This window comes from Columba livia, chromosome 1 (genome assembly GCF_036013475.1).
Source record: "Columba livia isolate bColLiv1 breed racing homer chromosome 1, bColLiv1.pat.W.v2, whole genome shotgun sequence".
NCBI classification, from domain to species: Eukaryota; Metazoa; Chordata; class Aves; order Columbiformes; family Columbidae; genus Columba; species Columba livia.
Genome location: NC_088602.1, coordinates 12,614,791 through 12,636,759, shown reverse-complemented (window position 1 = coordinate 12,636,759; position 21,969 = coordinate 12,614,791). Strand labels below are relative to the sequence as shown.

At 41.8% G+C, this 21,969-nt stretch overlaps 2 protein-coding genes and 8 non-coding genes across 17 annotated transcripts in view; 9 read left to right on the top strand and 1 right to left on the bottom strand.

Annotated features, from left to right (window-relative positions):
• The first annotated feature begins 52 nt into the window (after positions 1 to 52).
• TAF1D (TATA-box binding protein associated factor, RNA polymerase I subunit D) lies at positions 53 to 15,160 on the top strand. 4 transcript variants are annotated; one of them, XM_065038745.1, is made up of 17 exons: positions 84 to 157; positions 1,056 to 1,126; positions 3,505 to 3,750; positions 3,856 to 4,321; positions 4,597 to 4,772; positions 6,497 to 6,557; positions 6,870 to 7,156; positions 8,493 to 8,561; positions 8,814 to 8,866; positions 10,087 to 10,207; positions 10,537 to 10,583; positions 11,437 to 11,474; positions 11,930 to 11,990; positions 12,391 to 12,445; positions 13,234 to 13,306; positions 13,983 to 14,041; positions 14,765 to 15,160. In XM_065038745.1, the coding sequence occupies exons 3-7, from the start codon at positions 3,518 to 3,520 to the stop codon at positions 7,023 to 7,025; spliced, it is 1,092 nt and encodes a 363-aa protein (XP_064894817.1). In that variant the 5' UTR covers positions 84 to 157; positions 1,056 to 1,126; positions 3,505 to 3,517; the 3' UTR covers positions 7,026 to 7,156; positions 8,493 to 8,561; positions 8,814 to 8,866; positions 10,087 to 10,207; positions 10,537 to 10,583; positions 11,437 to 11,474; positions 11,930 to 11,990; positions 12,391 to 12,445; positions 13,234 to 13,306; positions 13,983 to 14,041; positions 14,765 to 15,160. The 4 variants fall into 4 exon arrangements, with proteins under 4 accessions (XP_064894959.1, XP_064894817.1, XP_064895032.1 ...); XM_065038818.1 differs by having other exon boundaries at positions 91 to 157; positions 1,053 to 1,126; XM_065038887.1 differs by lacking the exon at positions 1,056 to 1,126 and having other exon boundaries at positions 53 to 157.
• Positions 8,606 to 8,677, top strand: LOC135578379 (small nucleolar RNA SNORD5). The gene has a single exon (XR_010469893.1). It is a non-coding gene; the product is annotated as a small nucleolar RNA SNORD5 (small nucleolar RNA).
• LOC135578373 (small nucleolar RNA SNORA40) lies at positions 9,850 to 9,976 on the top strand. The gene has a single exon (XR_010469887.1). It is a non-coding gene; the product is annotated as a small nucleolar RNA SNORA40 (small nucleolar RNA).
• LOC135578364 (small nucleolar RNA SNORA8) lies at positions 10,279 to 10,417 on the top strand. Its single transcript, XR_010469878.1, has one exon. It is a non-coding gene; the product is annotated as a small nucleolar RNA SNORA8 (small nucleolar RNA).
• On the top strand, positions 10,812 to 10,943 carry LOC135578366 (small nucleolar RNA SNORA1). The gene has a single exon (XR_010469880.1). It is a non-coding gene; the product is annotated as a small nucleolar RNA SNORA1 (small nucleolar RNA).
• LOC135578362 (small nucleolar RNA Z40) lies at positions 11,641 to 11,711 on the top strand. Its single transcript, XR_010469876.1, has one exon. It is a non-coding gene; the product is annotated as a small nucleolar RNA Z40 (small nucleolar RNA).
• On the top strand, positions 12,205 to 12,336 carry LOC135578368 (small nucleolar RNA SNORA18). The gene has a single exon (XR_010469882.1). It is a non-coding gene; the product is annotated as a small nucleolar RNA SNORA18 (small nucleolar RNA).
• On the top strand, positions 12,980 to 13,118 carry LOC135578363 (small nucleolar RNA SNORA8). The gene has a single exon (XR_010469877.1). It is a non-coding gene; the product is annotated as a small nucleolar RNA SNORA8 (small nucleolar RNA).
• On the top strand, positions 14,080 to 14,209 carry LOC135578365 (small nucleolar RNA SNORA25). The gene has a single exon (XR_010469879.1). It is a non-coding gene; the product is annotated as a small nucleolar RNA SNORA25 (small nucleolar RNA).
• Positions 15,161 to 15,843: 683 nt separating the features above from the next.
• The window catches only part of CEP295 (centrosomal protein 295), a 43,872-nt gene continuing 37,746 nt past the window's right edge, over positions 15,844 to 21,969 (bottom strand). For 4 of the 5 annotated variants that reach the window (XM_021291511.2, XM_021291512.2, XM_065038655.1 and 1 more), the window contains 6 exons: positions 20,548 to 20,721; positions 19,206 to 19,323; positions 18,166 to 18,402; positions 17,573 to 17,681; positions 17,015 to 17,114; positions 15,844 to 16,176 (listed from right to left, as the gene is read on the bottom strand). In XM_021291511.2, coding sequence (XP_021147186.2) covers positions 16,129 to 16,176; positions 17,015 to 17,114; positions 17,573 to 17,681; positions 18,166 to 18,402; positions 19,206 to 19,323; positions 20,548 to 20,721 — 786 coding nt within the window. In that variant the 3' untranslated portion in view covers positions 15,844 to 16,128. The remainder of the gene's footprint in view (positions 16,177 to 17,014; positions 17,115 to 17,572; positions 17,682 to 18,165; positions 18,403 to 19,205; positions 19,324 to 20,547; positions 20,722 to 21,969) is intronic. The other variant, XM_005505392.3, reaches the window with a different exon arrangement.

Here is a 21,969-nt window from a genome sequence, read left to right as displayed (position 1 = left end):
GCCCCCTCCCCGCCGGGCACCGCCCCCCCAGCATGGCAGTCCCGGACAACGCCCTCCCTCCCGTCAGCCCCCGCGCCTCTCGCGAGCGCCCGGCGCTATTTAACCTCCCGGGCGGCCATTTTGCGTTCTTTGCAGCGGGGATGCGGAAGGGCAGCAGGTGAGGTTACTGCGCGGCATCCGCCGCCATCCGCGGCGCTGGGGCGGCGGGAGCGAGGGATGCGGGTGAGGGGGAAGAGTCACAGAATCACAGAACGTCAGGGACTGGAAGGGACCTCAAAAGATCATCCAGTCCAATCCCCTGCCGGAGCAGGAACACCCAGATGGGGTTACACAGGAAGGTGTCCAGGCGGGTTTTGAATCTCTCCAGAGAAGGAGACTCCACAACCTCCCTGGGCAGCCTGTTCCAGTGTCTGTCACCCTCACTGAGAAGAAGTTTCTTCTCAAATTTCAGTGGAGCCTCTTGTGTTCCAGTTTGAACCCATTACCCCTTGTCCTATCATTGGTTGTCACCGAGAAGAGCCTGGCTCCATCCTCGTGACACTCACCCTTTATATATTTGTAAACATTAATGATGTCACCCCTCAGTCTCCTCTTCTCCAAGCTAAGGAGCCCCAGCTCCCTCAGCCTTTCCTCATAAGGGAGATGCTCCACTCCCTTCACCATCTTCGTTGCCTTTCGCTGGACTCTCCACCAGTTCTCTGTCCTGGAACTGAGGGCCCAGAACTGGACACAATATTCCAGATGCGAGTAGCAGCGGTATCGGGTCGTGCCCGCTGGCCCGTGTGCGGGGAAGGGCCCGGCCCGGCGCGGTTGTCCGGGGAGCGGCAGTGCCGGGAGGCTCCTCCCGGGGGCGGGCGCGGCGGCTCGGGCCTGTGGGAGCGCACGGTGTCCCCCGTGCCGGCCCCGCGCTGCCGCGGCCCGGCTGGGGGCGGCGTGTCCGGCGCCTGCAGCCTGCGGTAAATGTTGGCGAATTAAAGGGTGGCTGTTTAACGAGGAGGGAAGTTTGTGTGAAATAATCAGCCAATTACACCTTGTTTTTTTTATTTCCCGAGGAGATCTGTCTGGCCCGCGGGCTGTTAAGCACAGAGGTGCAGCAGAGGCGGAGGACAATGCTGAGCTCCAAACTGTAAGTACCTGACACAGCCTGGAGAGCTGAGAGGGTTGATGTGTGTGGTGGTGCTTGGATGTCATCCTGTTTCTGGATGTTGCGTTTGTCAGGTCTTGGGTGAACTGATGTTAGCCGTGTGGCTGCAGTTTGTCCAGGGCATAGATGCACATTGCTGCTAAAAATCACCTTTCCTTGCACTGATATTTGTGTTTTGATACAGTAGATCTCAATTATAGTTCTGATTTCTTTTTTTTTTTTTTTTGGTAACAGTATGTAAGATTTGTATTTTAATCATTTGCACTTAAGAGGAACTTGTCCGTCGTTATCTACTGACTATATATTAGGGTAAAATCTGTGTTTTGTTGCTTACTCACTGTATTTGGTTAGGATACCTCGCTGTACTAACCACAAACTTGAAAAATATGTTGATGGAGCAGAACAGAATCCTTAGAAGCAGAACTTAAAGCAGACAAGAAGGATAATAAATAACTGAAGCTGTAGAATTGCTGCTTAGTGTAAGCACAAATGGACTGCGCCTGCTCAGTGAGCTGCCACCATAAAGCAACTAGCTTTATGTCAACTAGCGGACAAGTGATGAAGATGATAAACGACCCCCAAAGAGGAAGTAACAACCACCAAAGAGATTGAAAGAGTTTGTAATACCAGTGAGAGGATGCTAGATGACAGCAGAGACCATAGAATAATCTGCCTTATGCATATTCAATTAGTTCTCAGAGCAGGCAGCCAATATGATAATGATTTCTGGGAAATGTAATGAGTATGTAATATTTGTGCCAATATAAACCAGGTACCACCAACTAATCAGTGGCATAACTATGGAGGGACACCCCCAGTGCTGAATAAAGAAAAGCTACTTTTAAAAACCTAAAATGCGGTTTTAAGAGTTTGTTACTTTGCCAGTTTCATGGTACCAGTGTGGCTGCAGTTTGTCCAGGACATAGGTGCAGGGTGCTACCAAAAATCACCTTTCCTCACAGTGAATGACAGATTGAGTCCCTGTCTGCTGCTATTTTAAGTGCATTAAGATGAGTTTAATGTCTAGTGTACTTCTAAGTCTGCATTTAATGCAGGTTTGGAATGAAATATTTTCATTTTGGAAGAAATGCAAGGGGGTAGGTTCTGCCTTGAACAGTTAGATGATACAAAAAGTTATCTAATGGTAGAGTGCTTAAAATTCAGCCACTGATGTATGGCTGCAGCAGACTTGTGATATTTTTATCAGTCTTTGTTTTGAGAGAACTTGGAGGTCACTGTAGCTGGATGGATTATATGTGTGAACTTAATATTGTGAGTAGTCGTGGCTGGTTGTGTTCTGTAGCCATTTGTCCTCGCCTGCTATTCTTAATCTTTACTGCTCATCTATATATATGTACTATATTTTCAGACTTGTCAATTTCGCGTTGCTTATGCCATGCTTTTGGGAGGCCTTCCTGAATCCATGCAGTTATCTGTAGTCTACAACATGAAACTGTTATCCAGATAATAGCAGGTTATCTGAGGAAATCAGATGAATCTTCAGATGCTAAATGGCATGTAATAACATTAGAAATATCAATGGGTATGATGATGGGTTTGTGAAACGGTAAAAAGGACAGTGAAATTACAAAGATGCAAACTTACGTGACTAGTAAATTATCAAAGACCAGGTAAAATAAGGCTATTAAGTAATAAAGACTTGTTTCTCTGATGTGTGTTTCAGTCCCTTTTGTGTAGACTTGGGCAGCTGAAGGGCTGGATTGAGTTGTCTTGCAGATTCGACTGAAAATTAACATTCTGTTTGTGGGACTGTTTCCCATGTGGGTTGAGAGCCAGTGAACAAAAGATTGATAGATGGTTAGAGCAGCAGGCTTTAATTATAGTGTAGCTAGCAAAAGAGAGGGAAGATGGCATTGCTTCTGGTGGCGACACTATTAGATTGGTTTTAAAAGGTTGTAAAGCACAGGGAAGTGGGTATCTGTGTGTGACTTAAAGCTGCAGTGTCCTTCCGAGTGTGAGAAGCTTTTGGCTTACATGTGTGCTTATACAAGGGAAAATTTATTCCTAATAGGGAGAAAGGTAGAATATTCTGAACTCCGATCTACAAATTTCTGAACAATCTGATGCAACTCTGAAGTTAGCCTTGCTTTGAGCAGGAGTTGGACCAAAAGAGCTGTAAAAATCCCTTCTGAGCTGAACTATGCTATGAATGTCTTAAGTAGCTGCAACTTAACTGTTGCTCTGAAGGTTTATACACGTTTGCCCATGGTTCACAGGAGAATCTATGTTGAAATGTGCTCAAGGTTGTTCTTGTAGGTTTATTAAGTGGAGTGGTGGGAGGCTTGTTACCTGATTACATAGAATTTTCTTTAAAGCCTTGAATTTTCATTGATTTTTAGGGCACACTGAAGCATGACTGATACGGATGAGTCTCAGGCTTCTGGCTCTGATTACTCTGATGCCCAAGAGCCAATATGCAGCCAGCAGAAAGAACCATATAAGGTGCATGCATGTGAAACAAATACACAAATGGAATGTTCACATTCAAGACAGAAGCAAGCTGCTCCTGAGGGGTCTTCAGATGAGCTTAACGGTGTACGCAGACCCTCAGCTGAGGTTTTACTGGACAGCAGGGACTCAGAAATGTGAGTTTTTATCTCAAGTTTAGAATTTTTTGTGTGAAGTACTTGTGTCATATATCATAAAAGTATACATTCTTTTGAAATTAAATATTATTTTTTCCTTTGCAGTGATCTCCCTGCTGCTGGTGGCAGTGAGTACCATCCCAAGAGCTCCATTGCACCTTCAAAGCGAAATAAGAGATCTCGGACTTCAGGGCAACAAGCTGGATCTGTTGGAGGAGTGCCTGACAGTGAAAGCTCTTCTGATTCTTCTGTGTCCCATCCAAGTCCAGTGAAATCATTGGAATCTTCCAAGCAGCAGAAGTCAAAACTCAATTTGAAAGCCATTTTTGCCTATCACTTCAGAGGAAAGAAGTTTAAGGCTGCTGCACACCGAAAATTCAAGGTTGTCTCAGGGAAGAGGAAGAAGAAGAGAAAATATGAGAGCACAGGGAAGCCTATAGGGAGGCCACCGCTGACAGCCTCGCCTCTAGAGCAAAAGAGAAGGCTTCTAGACAGAGGTTTTCGGTTCCCTTTTGTTGAAAAACATTATGGAAAGAAAGATCTTCCCTTAAAGATGGTTCTTGGTTATGAGGTCAGTCGTCTTTTGTGGGATAAATGTGTTTTTCATTCAGTCTAAAAGTAGTGAATTTAAATAGGCTATGTTGTGCTTCTACCTGGTGTCCTACAACAAAATGAGGAAATGTTTTTTACTTTTGTTGAACAGCATGCTTGATGTTGTCTGTTTAATACCTTTGGGACAAACACAGCTAAAATATGGGTATCAATATAATACTACAATTCAGTTCATGATATAAATCCTTTATAGTGATATTTTAAAGATCTCACCTGATGTATTTTTTTCTTTAGCAAGCAGCTACGAAGGGTTTTCTGCAGTACATTGAAGTGCTTAAATATGAAGAACATCTTAGAAAAGCTCTAAAATCCCTTGAGGCTGGTGAAGACTTAGAAAGAGAATGTCTGGTGGTACGGAAACACAAATATTTAGATGATGAAGGCCCCATTTCTCCTATTAGGGAGACAAGGTAAGTTCATCTTTATATTTTTAGGTGTATAAAACTTGGATATTTTTTTTGTTCCTACCTGAAATATAAATGTGTGTGTATTCAGGCAGATGCATGTTTGCTGGTATGGGGATGGCACCAGCCTTGCTTTAGTCTCCAGCCCCAAACAGCACTGTGCAGGTTGCTCTGGAGAAAACCGTCTCCATCCGGCCACACCAGTGCAGTCTCTGCTGCTCTGACACTTGAAGAGTTCAGGAGATAGGAGAGTAGCATGTGGGTTTGTTAGAGTTTTAGGTGTATCAAGTTCAGCTCCTATCCTGTCCTTGTAGCTGCTGTCAACATTGTGTAATCTAAATGTGAATATCTGCTTATGAAAGTGTTGTTTATTTTGGGAACAAAGTGCTCAGCTACTTGGGAGTCTGTGCTTGTAAATATGACCTGGAACTTCTCATAGAAGGAGATATTTTTAATCTGAAGACAGATCATTCTTCAAAGTGATGATTTGTAATGTCTCATTAAAATGATGTGGTAAAAATGTTCCTGAAATGAGTTCCTCTATAGTTACCCCAGATAATGAAGTGGTGTGTTTTATGGCAAAGACTAAAGGATAATTTTAAATTTCCTTTTTACTATATTAAGCATTGAAGTATCATCTTCGGTCTTCATGATCAAGCAGTTAAATTAGATGCAGTAAAGGGATCAGCAAATCAGCAAGAATACTTAATGTTTTAAGTATACTCAGCACATTAAATTAGAAAGACTGAAAGACAGTATAAGGTACAAAGCAGGCGCTCAGCTGCTGTTCACTTCAGTAATCACACTGCTAATTATGTGAGTAGAAGTATTAGGGTGAGCATGTAAAATGAGTAACATTAGTTTGCTCTCTTACAAAAGACCAGAAGAAACAAAGTTCTGTAGAATAAATGCAAGTCAGCTTGTCCAAACATTGGATTCTTCATATGAAATGAGTACTGAAGACTTATAGGTTTTAGAGCCAGCCCTTCCTGTGCCATTCACTGAATAAAATGGTTTAATCTGCTTTGAGGGAATCCTTGCTATCTTAAACCTGTAGATGACAGTAGAACTGGATTTCATACTTGTGTTCCATGACAGTACAGAGATAATATTTCTCGGTTCTAATACCAGGAAGACAGCTGGGTGTTCCTGCTAGCTAATGCCTTTCCTCTGATCTTCTTGATCGTATTCTGCTGGGTTTCTGGCTTACTGACTCTCTAGGATGTTTGCTGGTGTAATCACAAATATCTCAATACTACTATTGATGTCTGATATGGAATGTTTGTTCTGCTGCTAAGCACTGCTTCTGTCCTGCCAGTATAGCTACTTAGGATGCAGTTCTGGATTCAGAAACTACAATTTGAGAACAACCTTATGCAGAAGTAGTATTATCTTACGCCTGCCCTGTTTCCCTGAAAATATGACAGGGCCTTATATTAATTTTTGCTCTAAAAGATGCTTACTTTTTTACATGCATAGCTGCCTGGGCAGTATTTAAATTGACTTTTTAATGAACTGTAACTAGGGCTTATTTTTGGTTTAGGGCTTATATTTTGAGCATCCTCAAAAATCCTGAAAAATCATGCTAGGGCTTTTTTTGGGGGAAACAGGGTACAAGCTGTAGCACTTCCTTACACATTAAGAGAAACCAGGGGCTGTGGTAGGGCAATAATTTGCGTGGTTTGGGCTACTGTAAAAATAGGAACTTGATTTGAATGTTTATATTTCAGTGATGATGGTGATGACAGCTTGAATTCTCATAATCAAGATGACCTTGATGCCAGAGTAGTGGTGAGTAAATATTCCTTAACTTCAGAAACTCTCTAACCTCCTTTCTCTTCTGAGGTTTAAGAATTTGTAGGCAATGTTTTGAGTACTTAATTCTTGAGCTTAGATGCAGAGTTAACTGTGTCATACCTGTGAATCCTGATCTGTAATGCAGAAGGAAGTTGTTTTGAGAGTCTCTTTGAAGTAGTGCTGGAATGTGTAGGAATTCTGGAGTTCTCTGAAGAGTTCTTAAGTTTGTGAAGTTACTTCCAAAATCTTACCTGTTAAGTGTCTCAAAACTAGACTTGTGAGTACTTCTGTCTTCCATTTTCTTAGGAGAACAGCTCTTTCATTATAAGCAGTAAAATTCCAAGTAAGAAAAAATCAAAGCCAGAAACAAAACGTGCAAAATCACCTAAAGTGATTGAAGTAGAGGAGGAAGATGACTGTGCTGCTGCAACCTCTGGGCTTCTGCAAGGGTCACCCCGGTGAACAGAAAACGAAGCAATGAAGTGGCAGTGGTCACTCTTCAGTTACCTTTTCATGGCCTGCTTGGTTTAAAGCATTGTTCCTAAGCCAGTATTGAGCTGTCAACCAAGCAACCTAGTCAGGTTTGGTTTAAGGTGAGTGTATTGGGCTTGTGTCTGAGATGGTTACAAAACCAGTATAATTTGTCTTTTTGCTAAGCTTCTAAGTGTCTTCTTTGCTGTCCTGTGTCAAGTGCATAATATCCTTGATCCAGTGGCTGATAAACCTGCTGAAATGCTGACTTCTGCAACTTGACTAGTGTTAACCAATGGATCATGGAATTTGTGTAATTAAAAATAGGAAAACAAGTTCTGAATATTGTAACATAGCAGTAGCACAGTATAGGAAAATGTATGCATTTGTGTATGTGCATATATATGCTCGTGTTACAAAGGACAATTTGGATGCCTTTCTTTCATAGATGACTTTTGTAAGTGGCACTTGATTATTTTTCTGTGTCTTAAGGAAATGCAGGTTAAAGTTTGACATACTTTGAGAGCTAAGGGTTGAAGACACAATGCAAATCAAGTGCCAGCAGTAAAAATTCAAAAGTGCTTAGTCAACTTAGGGCAGAAGTCTATTGCAAAATATGGTTAATGTATTTAAATGATGATAAAAATCAGTTTGCGTGATTGAGGTTGAGTATTCCATGTGGAATAACTTTTCTGGAAATTAATTCTCTGCTTCAGAATCTAATACAATGATCTGAAGTTATAAGTTATCTTAAAAAATAACTCCAGCAGCATAGTGAATCTTGGATTAAAAGGTTGTTTTTCCCTTCTTGCCCCCCTCTGTCCAGAATGGGTTCTGATATGAACATGACTTAGCAGAAGATCAAATCTCTTTATGATGACATTACTTAACAAGCATTGCCCCAATTGCAAACATCCTTTCTCAGGGATGCTTTAGACAGTTGGAAACACGACTAGTGAATGTTTAGAAGCGGTCTGAATAGAGCTAACTCCTAGATCACAAGGCTGTCTTGGTAGCAGTAGAAATAAAAAAATAGTTTTAAAAGTTTTCTTGTCAGTCAACAATATTGAAAAAATGAAGGGTGATCTGCCTCACTCAAATGCTCTTAATAACCACATGGCTGTCAGCAACAAACTAACAGCTGTTCAGCAGGTAAAAGTAGTCTGGGCCAAACAGTGATGTTGTCAGAAAAAGACTTTATATCTACTGGTTTCATTTCCTTCAAAATGTAGTTGACAGTCTGAGGAGATATACAGTGAGTCCTCAGTACAATGAGAGCAGGTCAAGCAGCATTTCTTATATGGTTGAATTAAGGTCCCAAGTTCTTGTAAAGGAAGTTGGAGGTTTCCCAGTTGCAACTTGGTAGCTAGGGGGTAAAACTGCAAAAATTACTCTGCGGTAGTTGAAGATCACATTGAGTGTTGGTCCAAAATTAATGGCTAAACCTGATTCTTCCAGGCATGTACCTGAGAGATACTCCATGGCTTGAAAGACTCGTCCTGGACCGAGGAGCGGGGTTCTTGCTTGGTAAGGCATAGCGAGGTGGTTCCTGGAGTCCTGCTCATTCTGCAGTTCATGTGATGAATTTTTCTGTTCAACTGCTGAGTGACTCAGAAATGAACTAAATTTCAATTCTGATTAGAACTGGATAAATTAATATGAAAATCAAGCTTATTACAACCGCTAAATTGATTGCTGAGACCTAGCTTTTGGCTTAAGAAATCTTGAATTATTTGATCATATCTGATAGTTCTTACCACTTTTTTTTTTTCCTTCTAGTTTGTTGCCTTTGGAAGATGAAATACTACTGCTCAGTTCTCTTGATGTGCAAGGTAAGCTGTTAGTTGGTTTGCAGTTCCTATTTTCTTCAGGTAGCTTTTATACTTCGTTTCACTCAACATTTTGGAAGAACTGTATTCCATAGTTCAAACGTGAATACATAAGTGTTCCATAGCTGCGCAACTTTGTGTGAAAGCTTCCAAAGTATGGAGTTCAGTGCAACATCTCTTCTGTCAGTCTGACCAAAATTAGAGCCTGGAGCCTCTGCTTGAATGAAAACCCAAACTTTTGAGTTCTTGAATACTTGTCTATTAAACACAGTTTTTGTTAGAAGTTGTATATAGAAGTACATTGCTTTTACCTGATGTTGAATGCTGCAGGGCAACTTAATCTTACCTGAGTGGTTTGGGCGCTACCTGGGACCTTCCCTGCTGTACCTTTCTGTACTGGGCTGTACCATTCAGCTGCAGCTTCTGATGGCTTCCCAGTGGTGAAATTTCATCTTAATGCATGTCCCATGCAAGAACAGGGGGGACAGCACAAAGAAGCCAATAGTCTTGCACAAATATATTGATAAAGCTGTGAAACTTACTGCAGGATGTTACTGAGCTCACATGGCTTCAGGAGAGACTAGGAAATAGAGTGGAAGAGAACGCCATGTGAGATCACTGCATAGGAAAACATCTTGAACATGGGCAGCCCTGGGCTAAAGCTGGGCAGTAATGAAAACCTCGTGAGAACATACATAAGAGGCACTTTCTTTGGCCATTGCTACGGTAAGGGCACTGGACTAGAAAACATGAGTTTGACATGACATAAATTGTTCTTATGTCAGCATGATACTGGGTTTTCTGCCAGCTACCTTGGTCAAAAGCATACCTGTCTCTAAAAGTAGAAAACAGTAGTGGAAAGTGACAGTTATTATTGTAGGTATGTAGTAGACTGAGAAAAACTTGTTGTTTTTTTTTTTTGGTACTGTTAAAAAGCTGTTTCAGAAATAGTAAAAAGATAAAAGTTGATGCAGCCAGTCTGTTCCAGCACGTGTTCAGTTTTTGTCTGTTGCTGTAGACAAAAACCTGGAACCTAGTGCTTAGAAAAAACCCTTCTTTCGCAACCCACAGCTGATGAACATATTAGTTGTGTTACATATATGAAGGGACAATATTTGCATATCTTCAAACAGCAATTCCTCTAAATCCTGGTGAATCTCGGGGGTGAGTTTCATGTTTGTGATTTGCAGAAGTGTAGTTCAGTTATGTCGATCTCTTTCCAGGCTCTGCAGCCCTAAGCAGCTGCAGCTTTTTTGGACTGCTTGAATTCTTACAGCTGTTTGCTGGCCTGATGTACAACTCTAGTACTTTGGGGGACTATAGTGGAATGTGTTGGTGAAAAAGGTAAGCTTTGTGTGTAAGAATGTTAGATTTCTTCAATTACTGTTTCCACAGCAGATAATCAGACTAATTTGTGCACTGTCTGGTGTCTGCACCCAGCAGTGTCTCCCTGATGGGGTGTTCGAAAAGCAGTGCTACAGTATTTCAGCAGCTGGCATCGTTGGTTTTCATGCAGATGTGCTGGTTAAACTTGGTATTTCTGTTGAAACAAGTAGATGGAAGGTTTCTTATTGCAAAGCTTGTCAAGTACAACATGGAAGAACTGTTGAACTGTTATGAGATAAAAGTACAGTTAAAGCAATGGCCTTGTTCTAAAACATTTCTTCTTAAAGGGCATTCCTGTGATGTCTGGAACATGGTGGGAAGCCTCTACTTAAGGGTAAGTACTGAAGAAATAGTTGTTTTTTCCTAGGTGGAGGTAGTTGGATGAGCATCATAAAAGCTAAAGTCTCAGCTTTTTGGTTGCCTTTTTACAAAGAAGCAATATTTTATTTTGAAACACAAATCCAAGTACCAGATGGCAGCTGGCAACATGTGTCTTTTGAAGTTAACTGGCTAGGCTTCAAAACCAGAAGCTATTCTACAGACGTTGTCGAGCTAATTGTTATGCCTCGTTATTCAGCAAATAGACACAACTCACTGTGTGTCTGAATTGAAGAACGTGGCTAGAAGAGTAACAGGTTCTGCTTTCCTCGCTGTAAAGTTAATTGCAGTGGTGACAATGAGACCTGTAACAAGTTGACTTAGTACAAAAATGATGCAAACATAGTTCAAAATGTAGCTACTGCAAAATCTCAAGGATTCATTCTGCCTCCTGCCTCCTAGAGGAACTAGAATTGGCAGCTAAAGACATGCAGTGCTGCATTCTTGTAGATGGTTTATTAGAGCATATTTGTAAGGTGTCTTAAAATTGTGTGTCATGTGGGTTTTCTTTACATCACAACACCAGCTGACTGTTGGGTAACTCCCTTAGTTGTACATTCTGTGCCATGGTGCTCCAGTTTCTTAAAATTGCAGGTGGATTTTGTTGATATGGTGGTGTGGGCCATGGCTCAAAAACAAACAGTCAAAAAAGAAACCAACATGTTGTTGTGCCATTAGAATTCAGACAGCATAACTGGGCTACAGTCTGCCTGCTTTGAGTATAAAAGTACCAAAGTCATGGTAAAAAGTACGACAATGCTGAAAACACTTGGAATTATTACTCAGTTGCAACATTTCCTTCTTTTTAGGGAGCCTCCGTGATGGTCCAGTCTGAACTAGCATCATGGTAAGTTAGTGTGACATTGCTTTTTGCCCTCGCCTGTTGCAGGTTAGCTGTCTGTCTTTAACCTGCTGAGCTGCTTATATTGCTGCGTTTCTTACTGAGAAGATGCAGTGTTGCTTTAGAAAACAGGAAAGCTTGTCTTCCTCCCAGCTTGAGAATACTGTGAGAAAACTGTTGTGATGATTGGCAATATGTTCAACTGCTCTGAAGAGAGTGAGTGAGAATAGCCTTTCTGAACAAAGCAGAGTGTTCTTTTCATGTCACTTTATTCTGAGCATCTTAACAAGCAGCGTTTTGTCAGTGAGCAAAGATCATGACTCTGTAAAGAAAAGCCTCTCTCAGGGAGAAAGGCTGTCAGGAATGCCTGTGCTGGTTAGAAATCACCTAAGTACTGCTCTAGGTTCTGATGGTTTGTGTGCACATACATGTCAGTATGTAACCTTAGCTTGTATTTTCAGGTGGAGTGTAATGAGGAGAAATACAGAATACCATTTCGCAGAAATCTGAGGCCTCTTCTAGGTTAGTATGACCTCTGAGGTTCTGCACATTCCTTAATCACAGGGGGTTAAAACTGTTGCTCACATGGAGTTCCACTCATGTGGGGAAGATACAATATAACTTACCTTCCTCCTGCCCCCAAATGTCTTGAAACAAATGTACAAAGTGTTTTTTTGAGATACCTTTCCAGTCTGCTTAGTTTTTATCTGTCATGTTAATTGATAGTAGCAGGAGTGTTGAGGTCTATCCCGATGGGATCTCTTCTGTAGGTTCGTGTCGTTGGAAACGCCTCACAGAATAAACTTGTGGTTTCGCTTTACCCATTGAACTACCTGTTAGCTCTGTGGGATAAAACTGCAAGACAAATCTCTGCAGATGTAGCATCCTAAGAACTGCAATAATGCTGTATGTTTTCCTTTAGGTACTGACTTATGCTTTTGACACAAATGAAAAAGTGATTCAAGTGGAAAAGCTTGGTAAGAGTCAAGAATCTATTCCCCCTGTGATCATGAAGGAGTGATTTATTTCCTGTTTTGGTGGCTGTAAGAAAGAATAGGCAGCACTGTCTGACCCAGTCTGTCTGAACTTGAAGTGACTTTGTAAACATGCTGCATTTTTGTTGTGTGTTAAGTAGATGTTTGGTATTTTCATACTGAAGAGCAATATTGGGTTTTAGGTCTGAAAGTTCCTGAGTATGAAGTGTTATCTCTGAGCAGCTCGGCCAGTTTACTACTATAGCATTAAAATTTTTGGCTTCTGTTGTATAGAATGCAGAGGTTAAAATAAAACCAGCAAAATATTCTCAAAGTATAAATCCTTCATGGCAGGAATACATACACACTTAAAAGAAACAGAAGCTTCAGAATTCTTTTAGGTGAAATTCATGGAGATTTTCTTGTAGTTGCATGGCAGTTTTTGTGAAAGCAAGAGTACCTCAGCTCAGCTTATCACTGGACACCTAACTGCTGCACACAGAAAGCCTGCACGTTAAAATGAGTGATTGCAGCTGTTGCACTGTATGGTATCTGCACCCAGCAGCATTCTCCTGGTGGGGTGTTCAAAAACCAGTGCTACAGGAGTTCAGCATGTGGCATCGTTGGTTTTCATTCTGCTGTGTCTGTTAAACCTGGTATTTTTGCTGAAACAGTCTCTGTCCCTTTTCAGGGATCTGGGTGTACTTGCTTTCTCTTTCCATGTTCAGTGTGAGAACTGGATACTGTCGACTAGGCAAGTGCATTCAGTTTCTTTTTTTTTTTCTAAACAGGTGCTAAAGCACAGAACAATGTGACTTCTGCTGTGTTAAAAGGATGAGCTGTGGAAGATAACCTGTCTGACAGGTGAGTATGGAGTTACTTGTCAGTTCACAAGGTTTCCTTGCAACTGTGTGTTAACTTGGTATGACTGTAGAACATTGAAACACCTCAGTCAGTGTGGAAATAGTAATCTGGTAGCAGAGACTGCTGGGCAGTGATTACCCAGTATCTGAGCAGGTTGTGTGTCTGGGAGCCATTCTTGTGTGTATAAATACTTGAAATGGATGTCACAGTTGTGCAGCAATTTGTAGCACTAGTTTCTGAATCAGACTGCTCTTGGTCGCGAGGAACTGCTCTGCACTTGGAGCTTTTAACAGATTTTAGGCTTGTTGGTGTACACAGCTTGGCAGGATTGATTGGTCCTTAACAAGAAAGGAGAACCTGAATATCAGTGTAAGTTGGTGGTAGCAGCAGTGAGAGCCGAGTACCTGGTCATTACCAAGGCTGCTGGGATGTTGCTGTTTCTGGTGAGCTGTGGACATGACCGTAAAGCAAGTAAGTCCAGCAGACTCTTCCATTGCCACATCATGTGGCACAAAGTCTGCTGGGAATAAAGCTTTAGTGTGGGTCAGACACAGCGCTCCCTCCTGCTGCTTCGATGACAGCAGGTTCCTGCTGTTTCTGAAGTGACCTTCAATTTACATCCAACTTTGTTGTTAACGCTTTGCTTACACTAACCAAATCTGACTTGAACCCGTAGCTGCAGCATGTCAGAGGGCTGAGAAACACCATCTGAGTGCCACCAGAGTGAGTCTGAAGGTAAGAGTGCTCAGCGAAACTGCTGATACTGAAACTCCAGGTCACTTCAAAGAGAGTTTGCATGGCTGAAAAACCAGCAGCTCTTAACGCGGTGACCGCATATTAAAATCCTCTGCAGGATGCCGTGGACGCTTGGTGTGTGCTATGGTCTATTTATGAGGATATAAACCTTCCCTAGTGAGGCCTCTTGGGCTGAAAAAGGATGTGTATCTACTGCCATAGGTCCTTTGAGATGCTGATGTAGGGAAGAGGCTGCTCAGCTCCATTCTGAAACCAGTTGACTTTCACAGCCTGTGAAATTGGAGAACAGGTTAACACAGTTGTGACACCAGCAGTCCTGTGACTTAATTGCTGCGTCCTCTTCCCTTGGCAATATGATACACCCTGGAGCTGAATGAAGGTCTTACAGTGGATAATTAATCCTGAACAGCTGGGTGAGGGAGCAGTGCAGGGTGGGAATGCTACAGGCACAGTGAGTAGCGATAGGAAACAGAAAATAATGGTATGTGGGGAGCTGGCATTGAGATGATGCTTCTGCCTCTTAACATTGTAGAAAGGGAGTATGTATGTGTTGCCCATGTTGTGCTTCAGACTAGAGGAAGCCTTGTTAAGTGAAGAATTCAGTGTGCGGAAGACAAAGTTCAAATAGCTGTGGGTTTTTTGGTGGTGGTTTGTGTTGGGTTTTTTTTTTGAGTGGAAGTGCTGATGTTTTTTCTCTCTCAGGTCCTGGTGAGGTTGCTGTGAGTGCTGCAAGGAAGAACTAGAGAGCTCTTTCAAACACAACCTTATGTAGACTGTTGCAATAATCTAGAATTAAATGTGTCATTCCAACTTCCCTCGCTGCTCTATAAGATGAAATAGTGGATGGTATTTGGAAACCAGTTCAGAGGCACAGGGAGCCTTTGCCCTCCTGGAAGGGATGGAGACTTCGCTGCCTGCTTGGTGTTGCAGAAGAGCTAACAAAGCTGAGTTGTGTCAAGTTGTGATTTGACTAGAACAGGCTTTATCAGCTCTTCTCCTTCACTTCTCTGTCACTGAACTCTACTGTACTAAAGCTCTGGTGAGGTATTTACTCTGTACAGAATGTCAGTGTTTAAATAAAACTGTCTGAAAGCTGCAGCCTGGGGTAATTTCCTGTTCTATTGTACGCAACCAAAGGAGAGCTAAATCACAGCTTGCTGGTAGCAAAGTGGAGGCTCAGTCTCATCATATTATGAGAACAGGCATATTCAGTCACACATTCAGCCCTTGGAGAACCTTGAAGATGAATATGACACTACAGATCCTACACCCTTCATTTTGCATTGCAAAAAGCCTCCACCTCATCCAGGTGCATGGTATGACAAGCAGGTTTTGGCTTATGCTACTAGGGGGGAAACAAATTGCTTTTGCTACCATAGCACATGCAGCTGCACCGTGGAATGAAAAAAATAATCAGTGAAAGCAACCCTAAATTGAGGAGACTTTCTCTGCTGCATTTTGAATAGGACCAGCCTTAATGAAATTGCCCTGCTCTTCCACCTACCCATGGCTACATTGAACTTTGTTGCAGAAGTTGCTTTGAATTTGCCCTGTTATGATATAATTACTTGGCTCTGAATTGGAGCTGAGGAAGCTGAGACAGAAGAAACACATTTGGAAGTGGTAGCAGTGTAAGGTTTTTATTCTCTTTCTGTCTTCAGGTGCTTAACTATGTGCCTCTTGGCTGCAGGAGTTCACTTCCTAAAGCCTTAAATCACATCATGCAAAGGACAGGTTAGAATTTGCACTTCAGAAGAAATTAATGTCTTACACTCTGAGGATTCAGGTATTTTTAAAAACTTTATTTGAAAATGTTTAATACGGGTGTGTTACAAGAAATTGTATGATCTCCCTTTCAAACACCCAACACATGTAAGTAAAGGCTTTTCACAATGTCAGTCTACACAATCTGAGGCAAACCACGATTTAAACTGGTTAATCTGCTTCTGCAGGATTTCAGTAAAACAGGGTACTACAGGGTACTCCACAGTTCACTTAATGAAGTCCGCATTACTCTTGGGATTGTACCAATACACAAGTGTTCCTCGTTGCTCCAAGTCTGCCACTCACGGTGCTTTCCAAGTCCTCTTGGCTCTTAGTTTTTCCAGCATTTTCTGTAAATCAAACCAACCATGAGATCACAGTAGTCTAGCTTAGGTGACTGCAAAAAGTGTAGTAAGGTGGATACAACTGAGGTGCTACTCATGCTGAACATCAGTAAGAGTGGAAGTACTGCTCCAAAAAACACAGGTTTCACAGGGGAGGTGTGCTTTTTTTCACTTTTTATACTGTTTTACACATTCCATAACAGAAAATAAGAGTGATTTATTCCACCACAGACACATTCAGGCGGTCACTGCTAAAGGCAGGATTTGAGCCTGGAGCCCCTCAGAGCAGCCTCAACCTGTCAGATTTATAAATATGTAATTCCTCCTGGTTGAGGGCCAGCAAGGGGACAGGGAGAATTAACAACCCCAGTCCTCTTGTTCTAGACCAACTGCAGGCAAACGCAGATGGAATTTTTGCAGCTTTTAAGCTGAGGAGTGTTCAGCAAGGCACAATCTTGTGTTACCTACAGTAGCAACAAAGCCACAAAACAAGAGACTACCTTAATGGAAATTCAGTCAAGTCGGGACTAATAAAACCCCCACCCTTCTTTGGCCCAGCTGACTTTCTAGCAGCTGGAGTCCCTCAAAGGCTTTTTGCTCAACGCAAAGTCACCAGAAACATGGAGCCTGAAGTAGATGCTTTTTAGAGAAAATGCCAGCCCAGTCATAGTGCTGACAAGGCAATGAAGTGGGATATATGCCAGTAGCACCATTTGAAATCCAGACTGGTTTGATGGCCTCTTTCAGTTGCACGCATACCACAGAACTATGTCGTAATTACTTTGATTAGAAGCTCTGAAGTCATGAGAACTAACCGGGTAAGATGACACTAGTACACTATTACCTTTTGAAACTCTTTTGCCTTTTCCCTGTTTTTAGCATAAGTTTCTTGCCTTGTTTTTTCTTCCTTTCTGATTTTCACTTCTGCAAGTTGATTACAAAGTCTGTCAAAACAGTGGAAAAAAAGTGTCTATTGTCAGGAAGTGAAGTGGCAAAGCAGAAATCAGTTAATAGGCTTAAAGGTTTATACTGTCTCAATTGTTAGAAATTTAAAAAAATAAAACGGACTCAGGTCTTTAGTAATCCAGAATCACTTAAAATTCTTCTTTGGCTGCCTGTATCTAACAAACACCCTACTTAGGAGTTGTATTTGCATGTTATCATTAAGCATCCATATACAATTCTGAACTTTGTTTCTCCTTTAATCTAATTCCACACGCGGCCTGACACCAGGAGCTGAGCAGGAGCGCGGGGAGAACTCCCAGCAGGTTCCTGGGTCCCACACAACATCCCCGGTCCCAACACGCTGGTGTTGCTCTGACTGACCAGCAGCTTTCCCAGGACAGGTGGACTACTTCTGTTTTTTTAATCGAACCTTCTCCCACTTGTGTTCATGCAATACCTTGAAGTACGCTGATGCATTTCAGTTTCTCCAGCTTGTCTGTCTTCTGGAGAAGACACCTTCACTTCTCCTACTTTCTTCAACTGATTGGCAACTGCACCTTTTTTTCCTTTGGAAAAAAAAAAGCAAAGCATAGCTTAAATCTCTGGTTCAGCTAACTCAAAAGAATGAGAGGTTTCAAAGATCTTTAACTGCCCCTACAAAAAACCAGGCTGACAGAACTGACACAAGGGAGACGACACCTTGTGTTGAAATACATCTTCGGTCTCACTCATTAGGCTGTTGCCAGTCGTGCTTCTCAAGAGCCAACGTCCAGCTCCGTGTTAACACACAGAAGCATCAGTTCACTTAATATGGTTGTTCTTTATCAAAGAACTATTGTTTGCAAAATGATCTATGACCACAAACACGTAGGCAGACTGTGAAAAGAGGTCTCATGAAGGGCCTTTACAACAAGAGGTGGCCAGACAGTGGCGGAAAAAAAGCTCCCTGCATTCCTAAGGAAACAAATTAAAGAATATTTGTCTGCAACAGCAAAGATGCAACAAATGTGAAATGTGTTCTTCAATAGAAAACAGCAGCTGAAAGGATACCTAATGTTACATCTTGTCCCCAGATAAACCTACCACAGGCAGGAATAGATTCCTTTCGCTTGCTTAACTTCTCAGACTTTCCTCTTTGAAACTGTCTGGCTTCTGGCTTTGCATTTTCTCTGTCTTTATTTTTCATTTCTTCTACTCTTTTCAGAGATTTCTGGATGAAGTTCTTCTTTCTTTTTAAAAATGATTCTTGCAAACTTCCTGGTGTAGACGCAAACTCCAGCAGCATCGCTGTGAAAGAAGAAGTCAGGTCTGAACGTTTCTCACTTACTAGAGCTGATATTGCTCACGGAGAGAAGTCATGCATTTCAATGCATCTCTCCTAAAATGCTGAGCTGGACTACTTTTGTGAATCACACAAGGGAAATGACATTAGGAATGATGAGTAATCTTGTAAAACAAGCAGCAACTCAGACCTGTGGAATCTAATAACTGCAAGCAGGTCTGCCAAGGCAAATCCTGTGATAAACACTGCACTGAAAGCATCTTGATGCCTCAAAATGTATTAAAGACCTGAGAAGTCCCTAACATGGTTAAATTCTGTCAATTCCTGTCTTTTGCGTTACTGCTGTTCATTTTGGACAAAAAGCCCACTTTGCTGATGTTCCACACTATCATCAGAATAGGAAAAATACATTCTTTGGCTATAAAGCTTGGGGACAGACAGGAAAACAAACCAACCAACCAACTCAAAACACATGGGGCATAAACTACATGACAATAAATCACAAAACACCACAGAATTTTTCAAAATTAAATAGATACAACACAATAAAACCAGTAAAAGTGATAAAGTCTCATTGGAGACAGCCTGGCATAGGAAGAGCCAAGTCAAGACTTCCTTCTCAATAAGACACATTTTAAGCCTGGGCCAAATGATCTCCAAACCAGGCCTGAACAGGAAGATGCATTTGCCCAAGTAAAAGCAGCTCTATGTTTTCCAAAGGAGAGGTGTATTTTATTGATTATTTTAATACTGTAAATAAAGACCTCCTCTATCTCAACTTCAGTTTATTGAAGTCACATATAAATACCTGCCGTCTGATGTGATGGAAAGTGACTGTCATCGGGACTCTGGGCTTTGGACGAACCATCAGGACTTGCAAACACCGAATAATCCACATCTGGAGCTAGCGGGAAAAATTCTCTCTCCTGTTTCAAAAAATAATCAGTGATTGCAAACAAAATATGTCACAAATTTGCACAAAGCGATAGTACAGTGCCACTAGTGTAGACTAGATTCAAATAAAAGATGCAAGAAACACATCAGAAAATGATCTGCATAGTAAGTGTTAAAAAGCTGCTTTCTAAAAAAACATTTTAAAACTTAAAATAAATAAATTTAAAAAATCCATTAAAGACCCTTTGCCCACCAGATCCCAATTTGTTCTTAGTTCATGGCTGCCTAATTTAATCTCAACCGATCTGATTTTCTTTCTCCATCTCTCCGCCATCACTCTCCTCCCTATTCTTGGGGAAGGCAGCACCCACCGCAGAAGCACGTCCAGCCACCAACCTCCACCTGCCCACGTTTCAACTGCTTTATAAAGACCCAACTTTAGGCACTTTTTCAACCTTCTCTAGATGCCTCCTGCAACTGAAACATGATTTCACCTAAAGTATTAATCTAACACACATTACTTGGTTCTACTTCATTGCTTCAGTACCAAAACTATTCTCTCATTACAAACTAGTCCCTCTATAATTTATGGCCTTTGCTTTACAGAATCATAAACAGTTTGGGATGGAAGGACCTTCAAAGCTCATCCAGTCCAACCCCCTGCCATGAGCAGGGACATCTTCACCCAGATCAGGTGCTCAGAGCCCCGTCCAGCCTGGCCTGGGATGTTTCTGGAGAAAGGTTGCTTTATGTAAGCACACAGCAAAAAGCAGACCATAGACAAGTGAAGTACAGCAGAACAACGAGCTGACCATACTTTCCCCATAAAACAAGAACTGCTATGTGGACCTGGTGTAGCTCCATCCACCAGGCAGGGGATTTTTTCCTTTCTTCTCCTGTTTAGTTTGTAGCTTTTGTTTTCTCCTACCCTCTTCCTTCACATTTTCAACGTAATGGGACACAACTTAGTCTTGCAGACAGTGGCAAGATGTTTCTGTTTCTCAGTAGAAGTCTTCCCAAACTCTACTTGCTCTGATATGACAAGGTAGTGATGTTAAGGAATAGCCTTAACTTAAATTAGTTCCATTAGATCTGTCCACAACACTTAACAGCAAAACCAGATGATCCAGTCACTCACTAAGCTCAGGCAACCCTCACATTCTCTCATTTTGCAACAGTGGATTAACTGCTACCGTGGGGCCTCTCCTTCTATCATTAACTTAAAAGCACAATTACATTGGATAAGAAAGACTCACCTCAGTAAAAACATTAAAATCAGGCTGATCCACACATGCTGCTTTATTGATTCCATCCTCTTTAATTTTCTCTTGGTTAGTATGTTCAATGTCTGATTCTGCCAGACTGATGTCGTTTGAGCCTATCAGAGTGAGCTCAGGTTCTTCCAGAATACCACACCCTGACTCAGTCTCCTGGAAAAGAAATTATACAAGACATCACTATAAAAAATAATATATATATCACTATTTCCAGCAACAGGAACAGCTGCTATCTTATCAAAAGAGGAGGCTCATTCAACACGTAGAAGAAAATTCATACCCATGCTATAAATGAAATGCAGAAAGAACACTTTGCCTGAGGTACTGAGGTGTGCAAACCCTGGAACCTGAGTCCAATGCAAAGTATTTTATCTACCAGCGTTAAAACCCAAAAACAAATAACCAAAAGCAAGCAAACAACAACAAAAACTCCACCTCTCCTTCACTCACCTCAAGTTTAAATTACTTAGTTCCAGAGCAACCCTTTTCTTTTTGCTTTAAAGCTACATCAAAGCTGTTTCCTCAAGTTTCCTTATGCTCTGGTTAAATTACTTACCTCCTTCAGGCTTCTAAATGGGGAGGGGGCTGTTCACTAAGTAACTGTGCCAGGCAGCACAGCCACGTGTTATCGTGACTGATGCTGAGGGAAATGCAATGGAGATGCTACAGCTCCTCCAGCAACCTTGGGATCTCCAGCTCAGTTTAGCTACTGCTAATTACTGCAGTGCTACCATCTGAAAGAAGCAGTATGGCACAAGTCCAGGAAACATGCAGGTCACAGTATCACAGTATGTTTGGGATTGGAAGGGACCTCAAAAGACCATCTAGTCCAATCCCCCTGCTGGAGCAGGAACGCCTAGGTGAGGTCACACAGGAATATGTCCAGGCGGGTATTGAATGTCTCCAGAGAAGGAGACTCCACAACCCCCCTGGGCAGCCTGTTCCAGTGTCTGTCACCCTCACTGAGAAGTTTTTTCTCAAATTTATGTGGAACCTCTTGTGTTCCAGCTTGATCCCATTACCCCTTGTCCTATCATTGTTTGCCACCGAGAAGAGCCTGGCTCCATCCTCATGGCACTCACCCTTTATATATTTATAAACATTAATAAGGTCACCCCTTAGTCTCCTCTTCTCCAAGCTAAAGAGCCCCAGCTCCCTCAGCCTTTCCTCATAAGGGAGATGCTCCACTCCCTTAATCATCTTTGTTGCCCTGCGCTGGACCCTCTCCAGCAGTTCCCTGTCCTTCTGGAACTGAGGGGCCCAGAAATTCCAGTCTTAGACTAGAATTGTAAGAATCAACATTTGCCAGGCTTTCAGATAGTAAAGGGCTTAGTGCGATAATAATAAAACCCAAACAACAAAAAAATCTGCACAAATTACTGCTTTGGGAAATTTCTAACT

Coding starts and splice junctions, on each gene's coding strand:
- TAF1D (XM_065038887.1), top strand. CDS start 3,518: ATGACTGATACGGATGAGTCTCAGGCTTCTGGCTCTGATTACTCTGAT. Junction 3,751..3,855: donor GACAGCAGGGACTCAGAAAT/GTGAGTTTTTAT, acceptor TTTCCTTTGCAG/TGATCTCCCTGCTGCTGGTG. Junction 6,558..6,869: donor ACCTTGATGCCAGAGTAGTG/GTGAGTAAATAT, acceptor CCATTTTCTTAG/GAGAACAGCTCTTTCATTAT.